The sequence below is a fragment of the Mauremys mutica genome, chromosome 15 (assembly GCF_020497125.1).
Source record: "Mauremys mutica isolate MM-2020 ecotype Southern chromosome 15, ASM2049712v1, whole genome shotgun sequence".
In the NCBI taxonomy this organism is placed as follows: Eukaryota; Metazoa; Chordata; order Testudines; family Geoemydidae; genus Mauremys; species Mauremys mutica.
This window is the reverse complement of record NC_059086.1, coordinates 35,120,974-35,145,390: the sequence shown is the minus strand read 5'-3', so window position 1 is coordinate 35,145,390 and position 24,417 is coordinate 35,120,974. Positions and strand designations below refer to the sequence as shown.

Genomic DNA, 24,417 nt, shown 5'->3' with positions numbered 1-24,417 from the left:
ACATGGCGCTGAGCTGGGACCCAGGAGATCTGGCCCAGCTCCTGGCGCAGCCACAGACTCTGTGTCATGGGAGCATGTTGCAGTTTTCAAAATTGTCCTTCCTTGGGGGGGGGGCCTCAATCTTGGGGGATCTCAGGGATGCCATGAACGATGCAGGGGCCACACATGGCATATGAGGACCCCAAGAACTAGGCAACTGCAGCTCGGTGACTGTGGGGCTGGCAGACCAGCTCACAGGGCCGGATTCTGGGTCAGGGGGTGTCACGGACTCACAGATCGTGCCCACTCTTGGCCCCGTGCGGTCCCTAGGGGGGTTCCCCCTTTCAGTGCGACAGCCCTTCTTGGGGGTCCATTCTCTCTCAGGGCCAGGCCCCTCCACCTCCTGGAGCCGCACCTCTCTGAGTCTTAGCATGTCGGTCTCTCCCGTGGGCCCCCTCAGGGAGTCCACTCGCTCTGGACCCCCCGGGCCTCCTCACCCCAAAGGGGTTGATGCAACCTTGTTCTCTAGCCCGGAGCGACTTTCAGCCAGTGTAAAACAGGAGGGTTTATTGAGAGTTGAACCCAGCACAGGAAACTCTCAGGGCCTCAGGCCTGGCCTCCCTCAGCCCAGCACATCCCAGTCTCCCTGCATCCAGGTGGGCTCTGCCTGCCCCCGCTCTCCAGCCCAGAGCCTCCCTGCTTCCCAGCTGGGCATCTGATACCCCCGGCCCCAAGCCCCCCTCTGTCCATTGTCTTCTCTCCAGGGAAACAGGCTCGTAAACAGAGTCACCTGGGCCTCCTCTCCTCTCTTCTGTCCTCCAGCCCCTCTGGCTGGAACCGGCTGGTCAGGTCACCAGAGTCCTCTCTTTGCGGCCCATTGTCCTCCCACTTCGCCAGAACCGGCTGTGACTCCTGAGCTGGGTCGTTGGGTCCTCATGTCACCAGTCGCCGGGGTGTCCCTCCTCCAGGGCATTGGCTGGTGTCCCAAGTGCCCCCTCTGGTCCTCTGCAACAACAAACTCCCTCTCCTCTCACCTCGTCAAACCAGTAACACCCAGGGGCACTGAGTCCCACTCCCTCTGCATGCAAACCATTGGAAAACCATGAAAAGATAAGAAAATCCCCCACTTTGTCACAGGGGGACTCTGGGATCTGTGAGAGAATCTCTGCCAGGGGGCCCCTGGATCTGCCCATGTCAGATTAGGGTTGGAAGAGACCTCAGGAGGTTCGAGTCCAATCCCCTGCTCAAAGCAGGCCCAACCCCAACTAAATCATCCCAGCCAGGGCTTTGTCATGCCGGGCCTGAAAAACCTCTAAGGATGGAGATTCCACCACCTCTCCAGGGAACCCAGTCCAGTGCTTCACCACCCTCCTAGTGAAATAGTGTTTCCTAATATCCAACCTAAACCTCCCCCACTGCAACTTGAGACCATTGCTCCTTGTTCTGTCATCTACCACCACTTAGAACAGCCGAGCTCCATCCTCTCTGGAACCTCCCTTCAGGTAGCTGAAGGCTGCTATCAAATCCCCCCCTCACTCCTCTCTTCTGCAGCTGGAGGCCGGGGCTGGGTGGGTGCCCGGGTCTGGCTCTCACAGCCTGTCTCCTGTGCGCAGATCCCAGCTTACCCAGACCCTCCATCTCTCTGAGCCCCACCGGGGTCATTGCCCCAGGGGCAGATGTCACCATCCGGTGTCAGGGGCAGCGCCAGGACGTGAGGTTCTTCCTGCACAAGGCTGGAGACCGGAACCCGCAGCGACACATGGACCCTGCTGGGGCCGGGGCCGAGTTCCGCATCCCCAGCGTGGGCCGGCAGCACGGAGGGAGCTACAGCTGCAGCTACTGGCCCCGGTCAGAGCCCTTCGTCTCCTCGCAGCCCAGCGACCCCGTGCTGCTGGTGGTAGCAGGTGAGGAGCCCGGCTCGGCATCCACGATCTCAGCCCCACACACAGCTGCACCCTCAGAAGTTCAGCACCTGATGGGATGCTCAGAGCCAGGTTCTGCCCAGAGTCCTAGGACTCGCCTGGACAGGGAGCAGGGACAGTGTCACTGGGGGGTTCCCCAGCCAAGGGGGAGCAGCAGCTCCTGGGGGTTCAGGGCTGGGGGAGGGGGGAACCCTGCCCCCAGGGGGAGCTGCAGAGCAGGGGCCTTTCCCAGGGGATGCTCCCCCGGCTGCCCCCGCACTCGGGACGCACAGAGGAGTCAGGGCCCAGGGGCTGCCGAGCCGGCACCGTCCCCAGCCACAACCCCCCTCCCCGGACTGACTGTGACGATCGATGCTGAGTCACGGGCTGAGGTGGATTAAGGTTTCCTGGGGCCCTGGGCCAGGGCAAGGGGGATCCCTCCCACCCTTCCACCTGTGTCCCTCTCTTGTCTTGCCTCCTCGGCCTGAGGACCCGCTGACAGCCCTACCCCTTTCTGCCCCTGCCCCCCTCCCCACTGCAGCCCCAAGCCCGGAGAAGCTCTGTCCCTGCCCCTTGGCTGCAGGGTGCAGTGGGGAGTGAGAGTCCCCCAGCCCTGAGGCCATGGCAAGTAGCGAGAATCCTCCTGTCCCTGGGCCTCAGCGTAGGTCCTGGTGCTAAGCCTTCCCCTGCCCCATACTCCACCATGCTTCTGTGGGGGACAAGGGTCCGGGTGCTGGGGCTTCTCCTGTCTGACATGCCCAGCGGCCAGGACTCTGGGGTAACCAAAACATACATGGTCAGTGCAATCATGGGGAGAACTCCTCAGATCCACCGCCACCCCCAGATTCTCCCCCCAACAGCTCCCTCCCCTGCACTCACAGCTCCCCTGTTCCCAAGTGTCACGGAGTCCCCGGGCGATGCTCTGAGCCTGCTCCCCACCAAGCCAGGCAGGACTTTGGGGAGCCTCCTCTCCCTCGGAGCAGACTTGTTCAGGGCAAGAAGCTCACACGGCTTCACCTCCTGGGTCTCTCCTTGGAGCATTCAGCATCCTCTGCCCCTCCGTGCGCTTCCCACAGCGAGCCCAACCCGGCGGGGTCCTGGGGAAGCCCCAGGGTCCTGCACCCCCACTTCGCAGTCAGACGCGACTCTCAGCCAGCCAGTAACACAGAGGTTTATTCGATGACAGGAACAGGGTCTAAAACAGAGCTTGTAGGTACCGCGAGCCGGACCGCTCAGCCGGGTCCATTCTGGGGGGCAGTGAGCCAGACCCCCACGTCTGCCCTTCACTCCTCATCCCCAGCCAGCTCCAGACTGAAAGCCCCTCCAGCCCCTCCCCTCTGCTCAGCTCCTTTCCCCGGGCCAGGAGGTCACCTGATCTCTTTGTCTCCAACACCTTCAGTTGGCACCTTTGCAGAGGAGGGGCCCAGGCCATCAGTTGCCAGGAGACAGAGTGCCAGGCATTTAGGTGCACTGGTCCTTTGCTCTGCTAGATACTTAAGAACTGCCGAGGGGACACTGAGGCACCAACACAGTATTGTCAGGGACTCGAACCCCGACAGCGATGTTCGTTGTCTGACCGCAGAGAGACAGGCAACACCAGCAAGGTCCGATTAAAAGTTCTTTATTGACAAGTGCACGTGCCAGTAAAGAACAGCTCGTATCCGAAGAGAACCAGCCGCCCCTTTACAGCTTAGTATTAGCCTATATAGACAGTTTTATTACGTCATAGATTATTCACTTGAGCAACCCACCCCCTTTGTCTAACAACTAGAAATTAGACACCTTTTAATATATACGCATGCCTAGTCTCTACAGCATTAAATTGTTAATATCTCAACAAGCGCCAAAGGTTAGGAATGTAAGGGAGTTAAAACACACCGAACACTAAACCAGGGAGTTAGAGTCAGAACTGTGAGATGCTTGTGTTTCTTATCAGTTCTTCAAACAGTGTTTATCAACATAACACAGCTGGTACCAGCCCCCTCACTTATCTCACTGTTTCCCAGGGCTTTGTGAGACAATGCTGCTTCTCAGTATTTTCCACTCTGGGATTACCCAGAAACCTCTGTTAGCCTGACTTCAGTCAGGTTGGCATAACTGGTTTTGTGCTACATCTTTATTCAGGCCTAACCGTATTCAGAGAAAACATTAAGAACATTCCCAGTTCGTCATACCGAGGCCTGGGGAAAGTTCAATCTTGCGCAATTCCCAGCGGTCACAGACTCTATTTCCAAACCCAGGTTGGGGGTCAGAGCTGCAGGGGGCCCACTGGTCAGGCTCCCTGGCTGGCCTCAAATGGGGTCGGGCGGGGGGCAGGTGATCTCTAATGGAGCCGGGTGCTGAGTGATGGATGGAGTGAATTGGGGCAGAGGGGGGGGGGGGCTGTGTCTCCCCTGTTTAACTCCTGTCTCTTGTTGAAAGCAGAGCGTGAATTTCTCAAACCCACCATCTGGGTGAGCCCCAGCAGGGTGGTGGCGCTCGGGGGAAACATCACCATCCGCTGTGAGGGTCAGGACCCGGGCATGGAGTTTGTTCTGCGTAAAGTTGGACACCCGAACATGCAGATGCAGACGGTGCCTCATGGACCCGAGGCTGAATTTCCCATCCCCAGTGTCAGCCGGGAAGATGGAGGGAGCTACACCTGCGACTATCGCTCCATAACGGAACCGAGTCGCTGGTCGTATCCCAGCGACCCCGTCGAGATTATTGTAGCAGGTGAGGGGCCTGGCTAAGCGTCCCGCCTCCCAGCCCCACCCACAGCCAGACCCGCAGGGGGTCTCTGCACCGATGGGACGCTCAGAGCCCAGCTCTGCCCTGAGCCCAGCAGAGGGGACGCCTGGCCGGGGACAGGGGATGGAGTCACTGGGGGGTTCCCCAGCTGGGGGGAGAAGTAGCCACTGGAGATTCAGGCCTGAGGGAGGGGGGATCCCTGCCCCCCAGGGGGAGCTGAAGAGCAGGGGGGGCCTTTCCCAGGCAACACATCAGTTAGGGGGTGATGGGCGGAGCTGAAGGTTATAAACCTCAGTGTATAGTAGAGACTTGCACAGTCCCCTACAAGTCAGTGGTGGTGCTGTGCACAGAACCCAGGAGTCCTGGCCCCCATCCCGCCCCTGCTCTCCCCACTAGACCCCACTCCCCTCCCAGAGCCGGGGAGAGAACCCAAGAGTCCTGGCTCCCAGCCCTCCCAGGAGAGAAGCCAGGGAGTGAATGGACTCTGGAGACTGGCCTGGCCTGTCATCCGCCGGGGAGCAGAGCTCTGGGCCCCAGGGGCTGGGGTTGCTCCGTGTCTCATGCTGTGAGCCCAGGGCTGAGGGGAAACTCTGGCCGCTGTGAAAAGGGATCCGGGAGCCCGTCCCCAGGGCCGCCGGGTCTGACCCACCACTGAGGCCGTGTGGTGAGGATGGGCCCCAGGAGTGAGTGACGGGGCCTGTGTCTCATGGCCTGTCTGCTTCCCACTACAGAGCCCAGCTACCCCAAACCCAACATCACCCTGAAGAGCCGCAGCTGGGGGGTCTCCCTGGGAGGAGCCGTGACCATCTTCTGTCGGGGGCAGCACCAGGGCGTGCTGTTCGTGCTGAATAAAGAGCGACGCCGTTTCCCACCTGTGGATTCGGTCGGGTTGGACGCTGAGTTTCCCATCAGCAACGTGAGCCGGGAGCACAGCGGGAGCTACAGCTGCTTCTATCACAGCAAATCGGAGCCGTTCGCCGTGTCGTACCCCAGTGACCCCGTGGAGCTGGTGGTGAGAGGTGAGGGGCCCGGCTCGGCGTCCCCGTTCCCAGCCCCACCCCCAGCCAGACCCTCCCGGGGTCTCGGTGCCAATGGGACGCTCAGAGCCAGGCTCTGCCCTGAGCCCTGACCCCGCAGAGGGGATGCCCGGCCCGGGAGAGGGGACGGAGTCGCTGGGGGGTTCCCTGGCCAGGGGGGAGCAGCAGCCCCTGGAAACTTGGGGCAGGGAGGCTACTTTAACGCTGCCCCTTGTGCATAGGAACCGGGAGTCGCTATTTAATCCCTTGATCCCATCCCCTCTGTTCTCCAGGCCCCGCCCCAGGCAGTGCCCCGGCCGGGGCTGAATGAGGCAGGGGCTGCAGGAGAATCAGTGGCTTGGTGGACATGGCGCTGAGCTGGGACCCAGGAGATCTGGCCCAGCTCCTGGCGCAGCCACAGACTCTGTGTCATGGGAGCATGTTGCAGTTTTCAAAAGTGTCCTTCCTTGGGGGGGGGCCTCAATCTTGGGGGATCTCAGGGATGCCATGAACGATGCAGGGGCCACACATGGCATATGAGGACCCCAAGAACTAGACAACTGCAGCTCGGTGACTGTGGGGCTGACAGACCAGCTCATAGGGCCGGATTCTGGGTCAGGGGGTGTCACGGACTCACAGATCGTGCCCACTCTTGGCCCCATGCGGTCCCTGTGGGGGTTCCCCCTTTCAGTGCGACAGCCCTTCTTGGGGGTCCATTCTCTCTCAGGGCCAGGCCCCTCCACCTCCTGGAGCCGCACCTCTCTGAGCCTTAGCGCGTCTGTCTCTGCCATGGGCCCCCTCAGGGAGTCCACTCGCTCTGGACCCCCCGGGCCTCCTCACCCCAAAGGGGTTGATGCAACCTTGTTCTCTAGCCCGGAGCAACTCTCAGCCAGTGTAAAACAGGAGGGTTTATTGAGAGTTGAACCCAGCACAGCAAACTCTCAGGGCCTCAGGCCTGGCCTCCCTCAGCCCAGCACATCCCAGTCTCCCTGCATCCAGGTGGGCTCTGCCTGCCCCCGCTCTCCAGCCCAGAGCCTCCCTGCTTCCCAGCTGGGCATCTGATACCCCCGGCCCCAAGCCCCCCTCTGTCCATTGTCTTCTCTCCAGGGAAACAGGCTCATAAACAGGGTCGACTGGGCCTCCTCTCCTCTCTTCTGTCCTCCGGCCCCTCTGGCTGGAACCGGCTGGTCAGGTCACCAGAGTCCTCTCTTTGCTGCCCATTGTCCTCCCACTGGCCAGAACCGGCTGTGACTCCTGAGCTGGGTCATTGGGTCGTCATGTCACCAGTCGCCGGGGTGTCCCTCCTCCAGGGCATTGGCTGGTGTCCCAAGTGCCCCCTCTGGTCCTCTGCAACAACAAACTCCCTCTCCTCTCACCTCGTCAAACCAGTAACACCAGGGGCACTGAGTCCCACTCCCTCTGCATGCAAACCATTGGAAAACCATGAAAAGATAAGAAAATCCCCCACTTTGTCACAGGGGGACTCTGGGATCTGGGAGAGAATCTCTGCCAGGGGGCCCCTGGATCTGCCCATGTCAGATTAGGGTTGGAAGAGACCTCAGGAGGTTCTAGTCCAATCCCCTGCTCAAAGCAGGCCCAACCCCAACTAAATCATCCCAGCCAGGGCTTTCTCATGCCAGGCCTGAAAAACCTCTAAGGATGGAGATTCCACCACCTCCCCAGAGAACCCAGTCCAGTGCTTCACCACCCTCCTAGTGAAATAGTGTTTCCTAATATCCAACCTAAACCTCCCCCACTGCAACTTGAGACCATTGCTCCTTGTTCTGTCATCTGCCACCACTTAGAACAGCCGAGCTCCATCCTCTCTGGAACCTCCCTTCAGGTAGCTGAAGGCTGCTATCAAATCCTCCCTCACTCTTCTCTTCTGCAGCTGGAGGCTGGGGCTGGGTGAGGACCCGGGTCTGGCTCTCACAGCCTGTCTCCTGTGCACAGATCCCGGTTTACCCAGACCCTCCATCTCCCTGAACCCCACCGGGGTCGCCGCCCCAGGGGCAGACGTCACCATCCGGTGTGAGGGGCAGCGCCAGGACATGAGGTTCTTCCTGCACAAGGCTGGAGACCTGAACCCGCAGCGACACATGGACCCTGCTGGGGCCGGGGCCGAGTTCCGCATCCCCAGCGTGGGGCGGCAGCACGGAGGGAACTACAGCTGCAGCTACCAGCCCCGCTCAGAGCCCTTCGTCTCCTCAGAGCCCAGCGACCCCGTGCAGCTGGTGGTAGCAGGTGAGGGGCCCGGCTCCACGTCCCCACTCCCAGCTGGACCCCCCACAAGTTCGGCACCTGATGGGATGCTCAGAGCCAGGCTCTGCCCAGAGCCCTAGGACTCACCTGGCCAGGGACAGTGTCACTGGGGGGTTCCCCAGCCAGGGGGGAGCAGCAGCTCCTGGAGGTTCAGGGCTGGAGGAGGGGGGATCCGTACCCCTGCGGGGAGCTGCAGAGCAGGGGCCTTTCCCAGCGTATGCTCCCCTGGCTGCCCCAGCTCTGGGGACGCACAGAGGAGTCTGGACCCAGGGGCCGCCAAGCCGGCACCGTCCCCAGCCACAACCCCCCTTCCCCGGACTGACTGTGACGATCGATGCTGAGTCACGGGCTGAGGTGGATTAAGGTTTCCTGGGGCCCTGGACCAGAGCAAGGGGGATCCCTCCACCCCTTCCACCTGCCTCCCTCTCCTGTTCCGCCTCCTCGGCCTGCGGCCCCGCACACGGCCCCGCCCCTTTCTGCCCCTCTTCTGGGACCCCGCTCCTATTCCACCCATGGCCCCGCCCCTTTCTGCCCCTCCTCCGCCCCTGTAGCCCCAAGCCCGGAGAAGCTCTGTCCCCATGCTCTGGCCCCGGGACGCAGCGGGGAGTGAGAGCTCGTCCTGTCTCCGGGCCTCAGCGGAGGTCCTGGTGCTAAGCCTTCCCCTGCTCCCCCGTGCTTCTACAGGGGCAAGGGTCAGGGTGCTGGGGCTTCTCCTGCCCTACTTCCCAGTGGTCGGGACTCTGGGGTAACCGAAATATTCATGGTCAGTGCAGAACCCCCCAGATCCACCCCCCAACAGCTCCCTCCCCTGCACTCACAGCCCCCCCATTCCCAAGGCCTGGGGAAAGGTGGGTCTTGTGTGACTCCCTCCAGTCACAGACTATTTCCAACCCCAGGGAAGGGGGCAGAGCTGCAGGGGGGGGCACTGGTCAGGCTCCCTGGCTGGTCTCAGGCGGGTCTGAGGGGGCAGGTGATCTCTCATGCAGGCAGGGGCGGCTCTAGGCACCAGCAAAGCAAGCAGCTGCTTGGGGCAGCCCATTTGTAGGGGCGGCAGCCGGCAGGGATCCAGCTTGGGAGCTGAGAACCAACAAGGGGCCCTGGAAGCTTGGTTAGCTCCCTGCCTATAGAGCCAGCCCTGGAGCAGGGAAAGAACTACATTTCCCATCATTCCCTTGGCCACTACCAACAGGAAAGGGGGGAGGGAGTATGGTAGCTGAAACCTCAAGCTGCTTCTTGAGCTCACTGCTAGAGCGGGGTGGCACTGTGAATGGGGAACAAGTGTGCCCAAGCAGTAGAAGGCTTTGGCCCAGATCTCCCCTTCAGAAGCCATCCCCAGACTGGCTTAGGGATACTGGTGTGACCTCACCTTGCAGCCCCCAAAGAAGGAATTGGGTGGACTAAATGGACAGGGCCCCTCTCTATCTGAAGCCTCACAAGGAGGTAGGTGGATCCCACTAGAATTTAAAATGAAAAGTAAGGGAGGGGAGGCTCTACTGGACCTGGGCAGCTTTAGATGCAGTACCAGGCACTTAGGAGGATTTCCACTTCTGAGCCATGGAAGCAGAAATTGACTTTTCCTTTCCAGATTTATCCCATATTCAGAAAGGGAATCTAGCACCTGCCTTCCAGATTTGAACACCTCAAAATTCCGGAGTGCTCAAGCTCAATCTGGGCAGCTGTTACTTCATTTCTCCCCAATCAAATATACTGATCCACTGTCACTTGCTGTACAAAAAGTAGGATAAAATTGAGCAAGAAATGCTTCCCAGAGGTTTTTAGGACTGGAATTGCTATTTTCAACAGCTTTTTTTTTTTCTTTTTTAAGTTGTTTAAAAGGAAGACAGTGATATTGCATTGGCAAATTCCCCATAGAAACAAAGAGTGGAACAAAAAAATAATAAAGGCACCTTAACTTTCCTCATTTATGGAGGACAGTCTTATAATAAGCATCCAGATCTCCTCCAATCACACAAGCTGAAAATTGTTCCACTTTACTGCAGTTCTGTAACCATATGGGAACCAATCCTGTCTGTGTGCTGTGCACATCCAAAATTCCTCCTGAATGACCCACCCTGGGAGTGAGTTACCAGTGACCCAGGGCTGGGGCAGAAGGGGGGTGCAGTGCAGGTGGGGGAGGAAGGGACAGAACCCAGGGCTGGGGCAGCAAGGGTGTGTGTGGGGAGCACTGATGGGCGGGAACGGGGGTGCACAAAGCTGGTGCAGCACGGTGTGTGTGTGTGTGTGTGTGTGAGCCCAGGGCTGTGGTGCCAGGGGGTGTGGGTGGCAGGGTAGAGCCAAGGGCTGGGGCAGCAGGGGGTGCAGGTGGGGGGGAGAGCCCAGGGCTGGGGCAGCAGGGGGTGCAGGTGGGGGGGCGAGCCCAGGGCTGGGACAGCAGGGTGCTGCAGGGGGTGGGGAGCCCAGGGCTGGGGTGGGGGCAGCCAAATTTTATTTTGCTTGGGGCGGCAAAAAACCTAGAGCCGGCCCTGCATGCAGTCGGGTCCTGAGCTACGTCTGGGTGAACCCCCTGCCCCCAAGCCCTATGGGCAGGCAATGCCAACCCTGGTAGGGGACAGACTTCTTTCTACACAGACCGAATGACGGATGAACTGAATTGGGGCGGGGAGGAGGTGGGAGGCTGTGTCTCCCCTGTTTAACTCCTGTCTCTTGTTGAAAGCAGAACGTGAATTTCTCAAACCCACCATCTGGGTGAGCCCCAGCAGGGTGGTGGCGCTCGGGGGAAGTGCCACCATCCGCTGTGATGGTCGGCAACGATCCATGAAGTTCTTTCTACGTAAAGCTGGACACCCGAACCCACAGGGGCAGACTGGGCCTGTGGCTGAATTTCCCATCACCGGTGTCGGCCGGGAAGATGGAGGGAGCTACACCTGCGACTATCACTCCATAGCGGAACAGAGTCGCTGGTCATATCTGAGCGACCCCGTCGAGATCATTGTAGGAGGTGGGGGAGGGGCCCAGCTCAGCATCCCAGATCGTAGCCCCACACCCAGCCAGACTGTCACGGGCTCTCTGCAGCAATGGGATGCTTAGAGCCAGGCTCTGCCCTGAGCCAGCAGAGGGGACGCCCTGCCGGGGAATGGGGACGGAGTCACTGGCGGTTCCCCCAGACAGGGGGGAGAAGCAGCCACTGGAGATTTGGGACAGAGGAAAGGGGGATCCCTGCCCCCAGAGGGAGCTGCAGAGCAGGGGGGCCTTTTCCAGGCAACACATCAGTTAGGGGGTGATCGGCAGAGCTGAACATTATAAACCTCAGGGGATAGTAGAGACTTGCACAGTCCCCTACAAGTCAGTGGTGGTGCTGTGCACAGAACCCAGGAGTCCTGGCCCCCATCCTCCCTGCTCTCTCCACTAGACCCCACTCCCATCCCAGAGCCGGGCAGAGAACCCAGGAGTCCTGGCTCCCAGCCCTCCCTGCAGAGAAGCCAGGGAGTGACTGGACCCTGGAGACTGGCCTGGCCTGTCACCCGCCGGGGAGCAGAGCTCTGGGCCCCAGGGGCTGGGGTGGCTCCATGTCTCATGGTCTGAGCCCAGGGCTGAGGGGAAACTCTGGCCCCTGTGGAAAGGGATCCAGGAGCCCGTTCCCAGGGCCGCGGGTCTGACCCACCACTGAGGCCGCGTGGTGAGGACGGGCCCCAGGAGTGAGTGACGGGGCCTGTGTCTCACGGCCTGTCTGCTTCCCACTGCAGAGCCCAGCTACCCCAAACCCAGCATCTCCCTGAGCCCCAGCTGGGGGGTCTCCCTGGGGGGAGCCATGGCCATCCAGTGTCGGGGGCAGCACCAGGGCGTGCGGTTCATGCTGAATAAAGAGCGATGCCATTTCCCACCTGTGGATTCGGATGGGTTGGAGGCTGAGTTTCCCATCAGCAACGTGAGCCGGGAGGACGGGGGGAGCTACAGCTGCTCCTATCACAGCAGGTCGGAGCCGTTCAACGTGTCGGACCCCAGTGACCCCGTGGAGCTGGTGGTGAGAGGTGAGGGGCCTGGTTCGGCGTCCCCGTTCCCAGCCCCACCCCCAGCCAGACCCTCACGGGGACTCGGTGCCAATCGGACGCTCAGAGCCATGCTCTGCCCTGAGCCCTGACCCCACAGAGGGGACGCCTGGCTGGGGAGCAGGGATGGTAACTGGGGGGGTTCCCCGGCCAGGGGGGAGCAGCAGCCCCTGGAAACTCGGGGCAGGGAGGCTACTTTAACGGTGCCCCATGTGCGTAGGAACCGTGAGTCGCTATTTAATCCCATGATCCCATCCCCTCTGTTCTCCAGGCCCCGCCCCAGGCAGTGCCCCGGCCGGGGCTGAATGAGGCAGGGGCTGCAGGAGAAGCAGTGACTTGGTGGACACGGTGCTGGGCTGGGACCCAGGAGATCTGGCCCGGCCCCTGGCCCGGCCACAGATTCTGTGTGATGGGAGCACGTCACAGTTTTCAAAAGTGTCCTTCATTGTGGGGGTCCTCAATCTTGGGGGATCTCAGACCAAGCGCCCCAAAACCGAGACATCCACAGTTAGTGGAGATCTCTGCAAATGCTGCCTCAATAGCGCTGGATCCCTTGTGTTGGGGGAGCATGTAGGGTCCCTGCCATGGTCAGGGCCCCTTTGTTCCAGGTGGTGCATAAACACAGAGTGAAGAGACAGTCCCTGCCCCTGGGAGCTCACTGAGGAAAGTGAATCTGTCTGTGCCTCAGTTTCCCCCTCTACAATGGGGAAAAAGATGCCTTGCTGCCTCCCAGGGGGGCTGATTCCCTTTCTGTGTGGGGCTCAGGCCCTGTGGTGCCAGGCTCCAGAAAGCAGCCTCTGAGTTGCCCTGTGCTCAAGGGGAAGGGGGCGAATGCAGTGAATGAGGCAGGGGCCACACATGGCATATGAGGACCCCAAGCACTAGGGAGCCGTGGCTCAGTGTCTGTGGGGCTGGGAGCCCAGCTTGCAGGTCTGGGATTCTGGGTCAGGGGGTGTCATGGAGTCCCCGGGTGATGCTCTGGAACTGCTCCCCACAAAGCCAGGCAGGACTTTGGGGAGCCTCCTCTCCCTTGGAGCAGACTGTCTCCAGGGCAAGAAGCTCACACGGCTTCACCTCCTGAGTCTCTCCTTGGAGCATTCAGCATCCTCTGCCCCTCCGTGCGCGTCCCACAGCGAGTCCGCCCTGGCGGGGTCCTGGGGAAGCCACTGGGTCCTGCACCCCCACTTCGCAGTCAGACGTGACGCTCAGCCAGCCAGTAACACAGAGGTTTATTTGATGACAGGAACATGGTCTAACACAGAGCTTGTAGGTACAGAGAACCAGACCCCTCAGCCAGGTCCATTCTGGGGCCCAGTGAGGCAGACCCCCACGTCTGCCCTCACTCCTCGTCCCCAGCCAGACCCAAACTGCAACCCCCTCCAGCCCCTCCACTGGGCTTTGTCTCTTTCCTGGGCCAGGAGGTCACCTGATCACTTTGTTCTCCCACACCTTTAGCATCCCTTTGCAGAGGGGAAGGGCCCGGGCCATTAGCTGCCAGGAGACAGAGGATCGGCCATAACTGAGGCACCCACACAGTATTCAGAGGAAACATTTAGAACAGCCCCACTTTGTCACAGGGGGACTCTGCGATCTGGGAGAGAATCTCTACCAGGGGGCCCCTGGATCTGCCCGTGGCTGGGGCCGGCCGAGGAATCATAGAAGATTAGGGTTGGAAGAGACCTCAGGAAGCCACTGGGTCCTGCACCCCCACTTCGCAGTCAGACGTGACGCTCAGCCAGCCAGTAAAACAGAAGGTTTATTGGACAACAGGAACACAGGCTACAGCAGAGCTTGTGGGCACAGCCAGGACCCCTCAATCAAGTCCTTCTGGGGGTTCAGGAAGCTTAGTTCCCAGCTTGGGATTCCCTGAATTCCAACCACCCAGCCCCAAACCGAAACTGAACTAACTCCCTCCAGCCGGCCCCTTCCTTTGTCCAGGTTCCCGGGCAAAGGTGCTGACACCCCACCCCCCTGCCTAGCTTAGGTTACAGGCTGAGCACCTGTCCCTCTCCTAAAGTCCTCCCCGGCTCTCCCATCCCCCACACAGACAGTCCCTACTCCATCACAGGAGGTTCCAGTCCAAGCCCCTGCTCAAAGCAGGACCAGTCCATGTATCGTCTGTGTCCAGGGCAGGCCAGAAGCAAGGAATGATGCAGGGGCCACACACGGCATATGAGGATCGCAGGAACTAGGGAGCCGCAGCTCGGTGACTGTGGGCTGGGAACCCAGCTCGCAGGGCCGAGATTCTGGTTGTGGGGAACTCTGGGACCTGGGAGCAGGGGCGGCTCTAGAAATTACGCCGCCCCAAGCAGGGCGCTGCGCCGCTTGCGCCGCCCTTCCCTGGTCCCGCGGCCGGGGCAGAAGTGCCTGTGGACGGTCCCGTGGTCCCGCGGCTCCGGTGGAGCATCCGCAGGCATGCCTGCGGGAGCTCCGTCCGAGCCGCGGGACCAGCGCACCCGCCGCAGTCATGCCTGCGGGAGCTCCGTCCGAGCCGCGGGACCAGCGCACCCGCCGCAGTCATGCCTGCGGGAGCTCAAGCGGAGCCGCGGGAAGAGGGGACCCTCCGCAGTCATGCCTGCGGCAGGTCCGCTCGTCCCGCGGCTCCGGTGGACCTCCCGCAGGCATGACTGCGGAAGGTCCGCCGGAGCCAAATGCCGCCCTGGCAGGACAATGCCGCCCCATGCGCCTGCTTGGCGCGCTGGGGTCTGGAGCCGGCCCTGCCTGGGAGAGAATCTCTGTCCAGGCCCCGCTGGATCTGCCTGTGTCTAGGGCAGCCCAGGGAGGCCGAGGCTGGGTGGGTGCCCAGGTCTGGCTCTCAGTGTCTGTCTCCTGTGTGCAGATCCCAGCTTACCCAGACCCTCCATCTCCCTGAGCCCCACCGGGGTCACCGCCCCAGGGGCAGACGTCACCATCCGGTGTCAGGGGCAGCGCCGGGACGTGAGGTTCTTCCTGCACAAGGCTGGAGACCTGAACCTGCAGCAACACATGGACCCTTCTGGGGCCGGGGCCGAGTTCCGCATCCCCAGCGTGGGCCGGCAGCACGGAGGGAGCTACAGCTGCAGCTACCGGCCCCGGTCAGAGCCCTTCGTCTCCTCGCAGCCCAGTGACCCCGTGCAGCTGGTGGTAGCAGGTGAGGAGCCCGGCTCAGTGTCCCTGTTCCGATCCCCACACCCAGCTAGACCCTCCAGGGCTCTGCACCAATGGGATGCTCAGAGCCAGGCTCTGCCCTGAGCCCTGGGTCCAGTAGAGGGGATGCCCGGCCAGAGACAGGGGAGTCACTGGGAGTGGGAGGTTCCCCAGCCATGGGGGAGAAGCAGCCACTGAAGATTTGGGGCAGAGGAAGGGGGGATCCCTGCCCCCAGGGGGAGCTGCAGAGCAGGGGGGGGCCTATCCCAGGCAACACATCAGTTAGGGGGCCATGGGCAGAGCTGAAGGTTTTAAACCTCAGTGTATAGTAGAGACTTGCACGGTCCCCTACAAGTCAGTGGTGGTGCTGTGCACAGAACCCAGGAGTCCTGGCCCTCATCCTCCCTGCTCTCCCCACTCCCCTCCTAGAGCCGGGGACAGAACCCAGGAGTCCTGGCTCCCAGCCCTCCCAGCAGAGAAGCCAGGGAGTGAATGGACCCTGGAGACTGGCCTGGCCTGTCACCCGCCGGGGAGCAGAGCTCTGGGCCCCAGGGGCTGGGGTGGCTCCGTGTCTCATGCTGTGAGCCCAGGGCTGAGGGGAAACTCTGGCCCCTGTGGAAAGGGATCCAGGAGCCCGTCCCCAGGGCCGCCGGGTCTGACCCACCACTGAGGCCACGTGGTGAGGACGGGCCCCAGGAGTGAGTGACGGGGCCTGTGTCTCACGGCCTGTCTGCTTCCCACTGCAGAGCCCAGCTACCCCAAACCCAGCATCTCCCTGAGCCCCAGCGGGGGGGTCTCCCTGGGGGGAGCCGTGAGCGTCTGGTGTGAGGGGCAGCACCGGGGCATGCGGTTCGTGCTGAATAAAGAGCGACGCCATTTCCCACCTGTGGATTCGGACGGGTTGGAGGTTGTATTTCCCATCAGCAACGTGAGCCGGGAGGACGGCGGGAGCTACAGCTGCTCCTATCACAGCAAATCGGAGCCGTTCGCCGTGTCGTACCCCAGCGACCCCATGGAGCTGGTGGTGAGAGGTGAGGGGCCCGGCTCAGCGTCCCTGTTCCAAGCCTCACCCCCAGCCAGATCCTCACGGGGCTCGGTGCCAATGGGACACTCAGAGCCAGGCTCTGCCCTGAGCCCTGACCCCGCAGAGGGGACACCCGGCTGGGAAGAGGGGATGGAGTCACTGGGGGGTCCCTAGCTAGGGGGGTGCAGCAGCTGCCTGAGATTAGGGGCCGAGGGAGGGGGGGACCCCTTCCCCCCCCGTAAGTTTCCTCTAAGCTGCCGTGGCCAGGGAGAGGCACCTCTCCCCCGGCCCCGGGCTGCTGCGGCAACAGAGGGCTGGGGGGAGTCCTCTCTCCCCGCTGCAGCCCTGGGGCAGCCTGCATCCCACACCCCTGATCTCCAGCCCCACCCCAGAGACCCCACCCCCAGCCGGAGCCCTCACCTCCCCCGCACCCGAACCCTCTGCCCCACCCCCGTCACACATCACCTCTCTGTGCACACAACAAAATTCATTCCGCACATGGATGTAAATAATTAGCAGGAACACGGCCCTGCCCCCAGGGGGAGTGCAGAGCAGGGGCCTTTCCCAGGGGGATGCTCCCCCGGCTGCCCCGGCTCTGGGGATGCACAGAGGAGTCGGGGACCAGGGGCTGCCCAGCCGGCCCCACCCCTAGCCTGTGACTGCCTTCCAGGGCCGGCTGTGTGATGCCCACCTGGGCTGGGGGCTGTCGGGTTACAGGGCAGTGGGAGCCGCACACGTTGGCTGCTCAGAAGCAGCCTGGAAACAACAGCTGTGGGGAGACCCCCAAGGATTCCCGGGCAGGGGAAGTGGGGGGAGCTCGAGCCTGGGGCAGGATTTTTTTGTGGTGGGGAAGGAAAGAAACCAGCAGGGGACAGCAGCCAGCAGCTCCTCCCCCTGCCCCAGCGCTGCTGGCGGAAATTTCTGGTAGAGTTTGGAGGGAGGCTGCCCAGTGCCGGGAGAGAGACACCAGCAGCCAGCGAGGTACCAACCGGCACCAGAAACGCAGGGACCCAGCCAGCGGGAGCCAGTGGAAAGGGATCCGGTGGCCGAGCTGTGTCATCGAAGGGGCCAGGCACAGAGCTGGCAGGGGAAAGTCCCGTTGAGAAGGGGCAGAGATGGCAGGAACAGGGGGAGGCAGAGAGAGGAAAGACAGGGGCAGGAGGGGGAAAGTTAAAGGAGGAACCGGGCAGTAAAATGTTAGAAAACCTTCAGCTGCAGCAACAGGAAGAGAGAATTTGTCTGAGAGCAAAGGGACTCTAGAAAAAGCAGTGGAGGGACAGTTGTTGCATTGAGAAGCCGACCCATCGCCTGGGGAAATCGCTGCAGGTGTCTGAGCTGGAGCTCGGAGCAGCAAACAGAGACGGCGCAAGGGGAGGGCTCAAGATACAACAACAAACCAGCCTAGGAACAGAGAAGCCGCGACAGGTCCGTAGCGCGGTGGGTTCTGGCCTAGTGCCTGGGACGCTCCAACTCCAGCTCCTGGGGCTCCATGAATGTAAATTGTTTCCCGTGAAGTGGGTTTAATTCAGCCAATGGCAGTTACTGGTCAGGCAGCTCAGCAATAGTTCCCAGTGTGACCCTACCCAGCAGTTCCTGCCACACCAGCGAACTCTAATCCACTTGTGATCGTTCCCCACTGAACTGATTTCTCCTTCCCCAGCCGATGGTGATAAAACGCAATTGGCCTCTAGGTCCCCTCGGCCTCTCCTTGCCCTGCCCAGCCACCCCTCCATGCATAGGCGGCAGGTGATATGTTTGTGCGGTGCCGGGCTCCAGGAATATTCAGGGCCGGGTGCCCTGCTCCAGCAATAGTTAGAGCTGGGTCTCTCCCCCGGGCCTGCCTGGATCGGGCCCCGGCCCCCGCGGGCCTCCCCCGCGCCACATCCCTGCCTCGAGCAGGTGCCTGCCTCCTCCCCTTCCCCCTGCCGCGCTGCGTCCCTGCCTGACAAAAAGCAGCCACATCTCTCCCCTGCCTGCTGGAGCTGTCTGTCTGCTGCCCTAGGGTCCTAGTGCCTGCCCCCAATAATGGCCGGGCAGGCTGCCCTTACCCTGCCCTTCCGCCCTCGCCCTGAGCCTTCCCAACGCCCCAAACCCGTCATCCCCAGCCAGAGCCCTCATCCCCCCGCACCCTAATCCTCAGCCCCAGCCCTGAGCCCCCCCACATCATGAGCCCCACAGCCCTCACCCCACAACCCAAACCTCTGCCCTAGCCCTGAGCCCCCTCCTGCATCATGAACCCCGCAACACCCAACCCCAGCCCGAGCTCTCATCCCCCCCGCACCCTAATCCTCAGCCCCAGCCGTGAGCCCCCCGCACCATGAACCCCTCATCCTCATCCCCACAGCCCTCACCCCTGCACTACCTCCTATCCCCAAACTCCCTCCCTGAGGGTGCACCTCTCACGCCTTCCTATGTCCCCACCCCCAGCCCAGAGCCTGCACCCAAACTCCATCCCAAAGCCTGCACCCTGCACCCCTCCTGCACCCTAATCCTCAGCCCAGGATCTGCACCCCAGACCTCCCCCCCAAAGCCCCCTCCCAGAGCCTTAGGCAGGTGGGGGCGGAATTTGGGGGGGTGGAGTTGGGGGGCGGGTTCTGGGCACCACCAAAATTTCTACAAACTTGCCACCCATGTCTCCCTGGGCTCCTTGCAGATGGATCCACGCCATTGCCCTGCTGAGGGGTGGGGGACCCCATGTCCCTTGTGTCACTAGCCCAGCTCTCTCGGTCTTGGATTCAGGGGAAAAGCATCCAGGAGACTCTCCCTGCAGGCCCCTGTATCGGCCTCGTCACTGGGGCCCTGACTGTGCCGGGGTCTGTGTCTCACAACCTGTCTCCTCCTGCCCTGTGGAGCTGGTGGTAGCAAGTGAGGGGCCCAGCCCGGCACCTCGGCTCCCAGCCCCACCTCCAGCTAGATCCCCGGGGGCTCGCACCGATGGGCCACTCAGAGCCAGGCTCTGCCCTGAGCCCTGGGCCCAGCAGAGGGGACGCCCGGCCGGGGAGAGGGGACGGAGTCACTGGGGGGTCCCAGCCAGGGGGGAGCAGCCTTCTACCCTGCACATGGTCTGACGCTCCCTGGTCACCGCGGTGTCGGGCGCCTGCCAGTCGAGCATTAAGCGCCGTGGCCCCGTCTGTCCCGGGCGGGTCGTTCTCTCTCGTCCTCTCCCCGGGGGAGGACTGTGCCCACCACGGAGGGGCTGGTCTGGGGGGTTTGGGGGGTCAATGGCCGCGCTGCCCCGGGTCGATAACGGAGCAGGCCGGCCGGGGGAGGGCGCCTGGCCTTGGAGCCGGAGGTGGGGAGGTTTGGGGGGCCCTTGGCTGCTGGGGGGGCTCGTTCTGCAGCCTGGGCCCGGCCCCGGGGGAAGTTCTGTCCCCTGCCCAGAGGAGCGTGACCCTGATTGTGGCCGGGCCGGAGGCAGGGAGCCGACACCCCGGGGTCACCCCAGAGCTGTGGGCTGTTGTCGGGTGTCTTCCCTGCAGCTGGGGGCCGGCGGGCGGCACCCGGGTTAGCTCTGATGGAGCTGAAAACAGCAATGGAGCCGTGGCCGGGCAGGACTAGCCGCTCGCGTGTGCACCCGGCGCCCTGGGCGGCTTGTCCTCAAGCGCCCAGCCCGGCCCCACGCACCCGGCACTCGCAGCCCCCTGCAGCCGGAGCCGGGAACATGCTGGGCTCAGCCCTCGGGCACCTTGGAGATCAGGGCAGAGACCTCGGACTTGAGTCTGTCTGCGGGAAGCTGATGCAGGGAGCGGGGGCTGGGCGTGGTGCCCTCGTGACAGCCGGGGCTGGGGAGGAGCTGCTGCAGCTAGCTTGGCCGTGCCCACGTGCCACCAGGACAGACCCAACACAGTGAATGAGGCAGGGGCCACACACGGCATATGAGGTTCCCAAGCACTAGGGAGCCGCGACTCCACGTCTGTGGGGCTGGGAGCCCAGCTCGCAGGGCCAGGATTCTGGATGGGGGGAACTCTGGGATCGGGGAGAGAATCTCTGCCTGGGGGCCCCTGGATCTGCCCAGGGCTGGTGTAGGCCGGGGAGACCAGGAATGGGTGGGTGCCTGGGTCTGGCTCTCACAGCCTGTCTCCTGTGCGCAGATCCCAGCTTACCCAGACCCTCCATCTCCCTGAGCCCCACCGGGGTCACCACTCCAGGGGCAGACGTCACCATCCGGTGTCAGGGGCAGCACCGGGATGTGAGGTTCTTCCTGCACAAGGCTGGAGACCTGAACCCGCAGCGACACATGGACCCTGCTGGGGCCGGGGCCGAGTTCCGCATCCCCAGCGTGGGCTGGCAGCATGGAGGGAGCTACAGCTGCAGCTACCGGCCCCAGTCAGAGCCCTTCATCTCCTCGCAGCCCAGCGACCCCGTGGAGCTGGTGGTAGCAGGTGAGGAGCCCGGTTCCACGTCCCAGCTCCCAGCCCCAGACCCAGCTGGGCCCTCAGGGGGTCTCAGAGCGAGTCTGGGCTGTCGGTCTTAGCGCCCCTGGTTTGATTCAGCCCCGGTTGGCAGACAAGCTCCCCTGGAGCTCTACAGACACAGGGACGTTCCTCCTACCAAATAGGAACAGCCGCGCCCAGACCTGCTCCGCAGTGACTCCAGGTGTGAATGGCACCTGGCTGGGGCAGGGACTGTCTCTGTGTCGTGTGTCCGTACAGCTCCGAGCACACGGGGGAGCTGGCCCAGGACAAGGGCTCCTGGTAATTAATACTAGTCAGTAATGATTTTGGTTCCGGTTTCCGTGGAGCCAGGCAGGGGCTGTATCTGCGCTCAAGGTCTCGCTGGGCTGATCCTCCCCATTCTGGGATCCCAGGGGCGCTGAGCCGGCCCGAATGCCTGGGTCCCGTCCTCTCCCCAGGGACGCCGGCTCAGCCCGGGGAAGAGCCACCATTGCTGGTTGTGGGGAGGAAAGTTCCCTGTATAACGAACCATAGATACCCGGGCTCCAGCTTTCTCAGCCCCGCGCTCCGCCCCTGACAGACGCTGGTTCTATTCCCGCAGGGGGAAACGACCTGACTCAGCCGGGAACGACACCGGCTTCCACCCGCCCAGGCACCGCAACGCCAGGTACCGGGGCTGGCGGGGGGGAATCACCATCAAACCAGCCATGGAAACAGCCCCACTCTGGGGACCCCACAAATCGGGATGTTGTTCTGCCCACAGGCACCACAAAGCCACCCGTGTGGGGCACGGCTTGGTGCGTATCCCCGTGGGAGAACAGCGCCGGGAATAATGACCCCGTGTATCCCATCTGTCTGCCTGAGTTTACAGCCAGCCTGGGGGACCGGCTCAGAAGCAGGGCTCCCCCTTCGCTGGGGTGCTGCCCAGTGGGGCATTAACCCTGGAACCTCTCAGTCCAGATAGAGGTGGTGTTAACACTTGAACCCACCGATCCAGAGTGACATGCTGTTGACTCTGGCACCTAATGATGACCGTTGCGATGACAGCACGGTTACGTCTTCCGCTGCTGAGCATTTCAGCAGGGCATGGCTCTCCCAATGACCTCAAAGCGTCCTCCCCAGCCAGAAGGCCCCTCCCACTGCCATCCTCCCACCCATATGATTCCTACGCAGAAGTGAGCTGAAGCTGCTGAGAAATTCCCAGGACAGGGGCAGGACCCGAGTCTGGGGGGTGCTGTAGGATCCGGGCCAGCTGGCTTCACAGGGTACGTGGGGCCTGAGGTACATCCCCCCCCACACCCTGCCCCGACCCCAGTACAGCCCTCTGCCACTGGGAGTGAACCCCCGACCACTATTACCCAGAATCCCCTCTGCTCCTGTCCCTCCCCACTAGCCCCATAGACTGTTCTGCTGTGGGTCCCTGGGCCCTCAAGGGGGAGGGGCTGGGGCAGCAGGTACTGAACCAGCTGCTCATGGCCTGGTGCTGCTTCCCAGGGCGATCAGAACTGAAGCTGAGCATCCCCATCATCGCCGCGGTGAGCGCGTCGGCCACCGGCCTCCTCCTCCTCGTGGCCTTCCTCTGCTACAGAAGAACCCAAGGAAGTGAGTGCCCCACCCAGCGAGGGAAGGGTTAAACCCGCTGCTAAGCCGGGCTGGGAAGGGGTCACGGCTTGGATGGGAGACGGGGAAGGAAACCCAGGGGGTGGGGCAGGGGCCCAGCAGGGGGCGTCTCCCCTGGCAGGGAGAGCTGGCCCCAAAGCCCCTGGGCAGCACTAGGGGGCGCTGTGCTGCAGGGGATGTAGGCTCAATAGGGGGCCCGGGCTGCAGGGGTGGGGGTCACCAGGGGGCGCTGTGCTGCAGGGGGTGGGGTAAGGGCTCACCAGGGGGCGCTGTGGTGCAGGGGGCTGGACCTGTCTCTAGGGAATCCAGACTCAGCAGCTGGAGGGTGAGATGCTCCCCAGGCAGAGCGGTGGGGGCGGGGGATCTCCTGGGCTCCCCATCCCGGCTGCCCTATAGGGCTGGGGGGCAGGGCTGGTACACGGGATCCGGGTCGATGATGGACGATTCTGCTTCATGTCTCTGCAGAGAAAGGAAGAGCCTGGATACAGACCAGGTGAGACCCCAGCTCCGCTCCCCACCCCAGATCTACCTGATACAAGACACAGGACTCCTGGGTTTTCTCTCCGGGTCTGTGAAGTGACTAGGATCTAATGGTTAGATCAGGGGGGCTGGGAGCCAGGACTCCTGGGTTCTGTTACTATCTCTCTCTCTTTCTTTCTCCCCATAGGGAGTCCGAGCCTGCAACCACAGTCTGTAAGTGACACATGAGGGGGCAGCCATGGAGCAGGGGGGAGGGGCGGGTGTCCCCTGGCAGGGTCTGTGTCCTGTGGGGGGACATGCTGATGTAGGGTGCAGCCCTGACTCATTGTGTGCCTTTGGGGGTGGCCCGCCCCATGCCTCAGTTTCCCCTGCTGCACTGTGGGGCTAGTGACCCTGCCCCACCCCAGTGTGCTGGGGGCAGGCGGGCCAGTCTGTGAACAGCTCAGATGGGGAGTGGGGGGCTGGGCCCAGGGCCCTGATCTGGACCCAGCCGCTCACTGGGGGGGTGTCTCTATTCCACAGACACCCTGCTGGGTGAAGGGACGCAGCTGGATGTCCTGGTAAGTTCCCCCCACTCCTCGCCCCCCCCCACACCAATGAACCATCCAGCCTCCCCCTGCCCCACACAAGCCATCTGGCCCGGCACAGGTCCCACTAGAGCCGTGTTCTGATGCCGGCACCCCCAGACTCTGCCTGGCCCCTCCGTGCCCCCTCAGGGCAGACACCGGAGCTGGGGATCAGCATTGGGGCTCCCCCCCGCCGAGAGGGGCGGGAGACCCAGAACACAGAGAATAAGAGCCTGACCCTGCACCCCCCAACTCACCTCGACCCCCCTCAAACCTTCCTGCAAACGTTTGCATTTGTCTAAGGTTTGCGGAGGGTCAGCGCAATTCCGTGGGGGGCAGGTGCCGGGGGGCTGTTTTTCCCTGATCTCTGCCCCATGGGGCTCTGTGGGCTGGAGTGGGTGGGGGTGGAGGGGTTGCTGGACTCCCGGGGGTGGGGGGAAGAGCAGCTCTGGGGAGCCCCCTGCTGGACAGGACAGAGCGTGTCAGAGCAACTGTGCATGTGGGGAGGGGAGGCTGTGGGGGGCATTGCTGCCGCCTAGTGGCTGGGATCAGAACTGTCTGGTGTGTGTGTGTTGGTGTTCACACACACACACACACACACACACACACGGTGTCTCTCTCCCCTCCCAGCCCCAGGAGCCCGACCCCCACGCTGAGGGACTCACCTACGCCGAGCTGGACCGCCAGGCACTTCAGGCCAAGCGGGGGGGCCCGGCCCCTGCCCCCAAGCCCGTCCTGTACGCCGCCATCGATGTCAGCTAGGAGCCCCACGGGCAGCGCCCCTGGGGTGCAGGGGAGCCCCCCACCCACCCGCATAGCGTGAACCCAGGGGGAGTTATCGCAGCGATGGGGCAGGGAGCGTCGGCAACCGGGGGTAACAGAGTGATTTCCGCCCCGATAATGGGCTTGGCTTATAGCCCCCCCATAACCCTCCCTCCAGTTGGTTCTGCCCCACCCAGCCCCACAGGTGGGTGGCCAGGGGGGCTCAGCACCAGGAGGGGGAGGGGATGTGCTGAGGCAGCTGTTTGTGTTATTTTGCATCTTGTTAATCTCCAGATTTGTAATAAACACAGAACCGCAAACCAGCCCCCCGGCACCCCACAGCCCCCCTGTACCCGCGCCGGGAGTGTGTGTTACACTTGGGGGAGATGGGATCACTCTGGGCTGCAGCACGGGGGACCCTCACCCAGCACTGGGATGCGACCCCTCTGGGAAGGGGTGCAGCAGCTGTTTCACCCAGAGAGTCGATGGCCGCGAGCCGGGCAGGCCCAGGGACAGAGCTGGCCGAGCGGCATGGGCAGGAGAGAAGAGA

The 24,417-nt window shown here is 62.6% G+C and overlaps 1 protein-coding gene across 1 annotated transcript; it reads left to right on the top strand.

The window, feature by feature from the left end:
• Nucleotides 1-2: 2 nt before the first annotated feature.
• On the top strand, nucleotides 3-24,185 carry LOC123350018 (immunoglobulin superfamily member 1-like). Its single transcript, XM_044988352.1, has 16 exons — nucleotides 3-63; nucleotides 1,830-1,883; nucleotides 4,305-4,595; nucleotides 5,342-5,629; nucleotides 7,580-7,870; nucleotides 10,566-10,847; nucleotides 11,593-11,877; nucleotides 14,735-15,025; nucleotides 15,768-16,052; nucleotides 20,137-20,214; nucleotides 21,041-21,106; nucleotides 21,934-22,041; nucleotides 22,525-22,552; nucleotides 22,727-22,752; nucleotides 23,062-23,099; nucleotides 23,736-24,185. Exons 1-16 carry the CDS (start codon nucleotides 3-5, stop codon nucleotides 23,865-23,867), a joined length of 2,604 nt encoding a protein of 867 aa, XP_044844287.1. The 3' UTR covers nucleotides 23,868-24,185.
• Nucleotides 24,186-24,417: the final 232 nt, after the last annotated feature.

Bases quoted from the DNA above. Each gene is read 5' to 3' on its own strand.
- LOC123350018 (XM_044988352.1), top strand. From the start codon at position 3: ATGGCGCTGAGCTGGGACCCAGGAGATCTGGCCCAGCTCCTGGCGCAG. The intron at 4,596-5,341 runs GTGAGGGGCCTG...TTCCCACTACAG, and splicing joins CGTCGAGATTATTGTAGCAG to AGCCCAGCTACCCCAAACCC. The intron at 5,630-7,579 runs GTGAGGGGCCCG...TCCTGTGCACAG, and splicing joins CGTGGAGCTGGTGGTGAGAG to ATCCCGGTTTACCCAGACCC.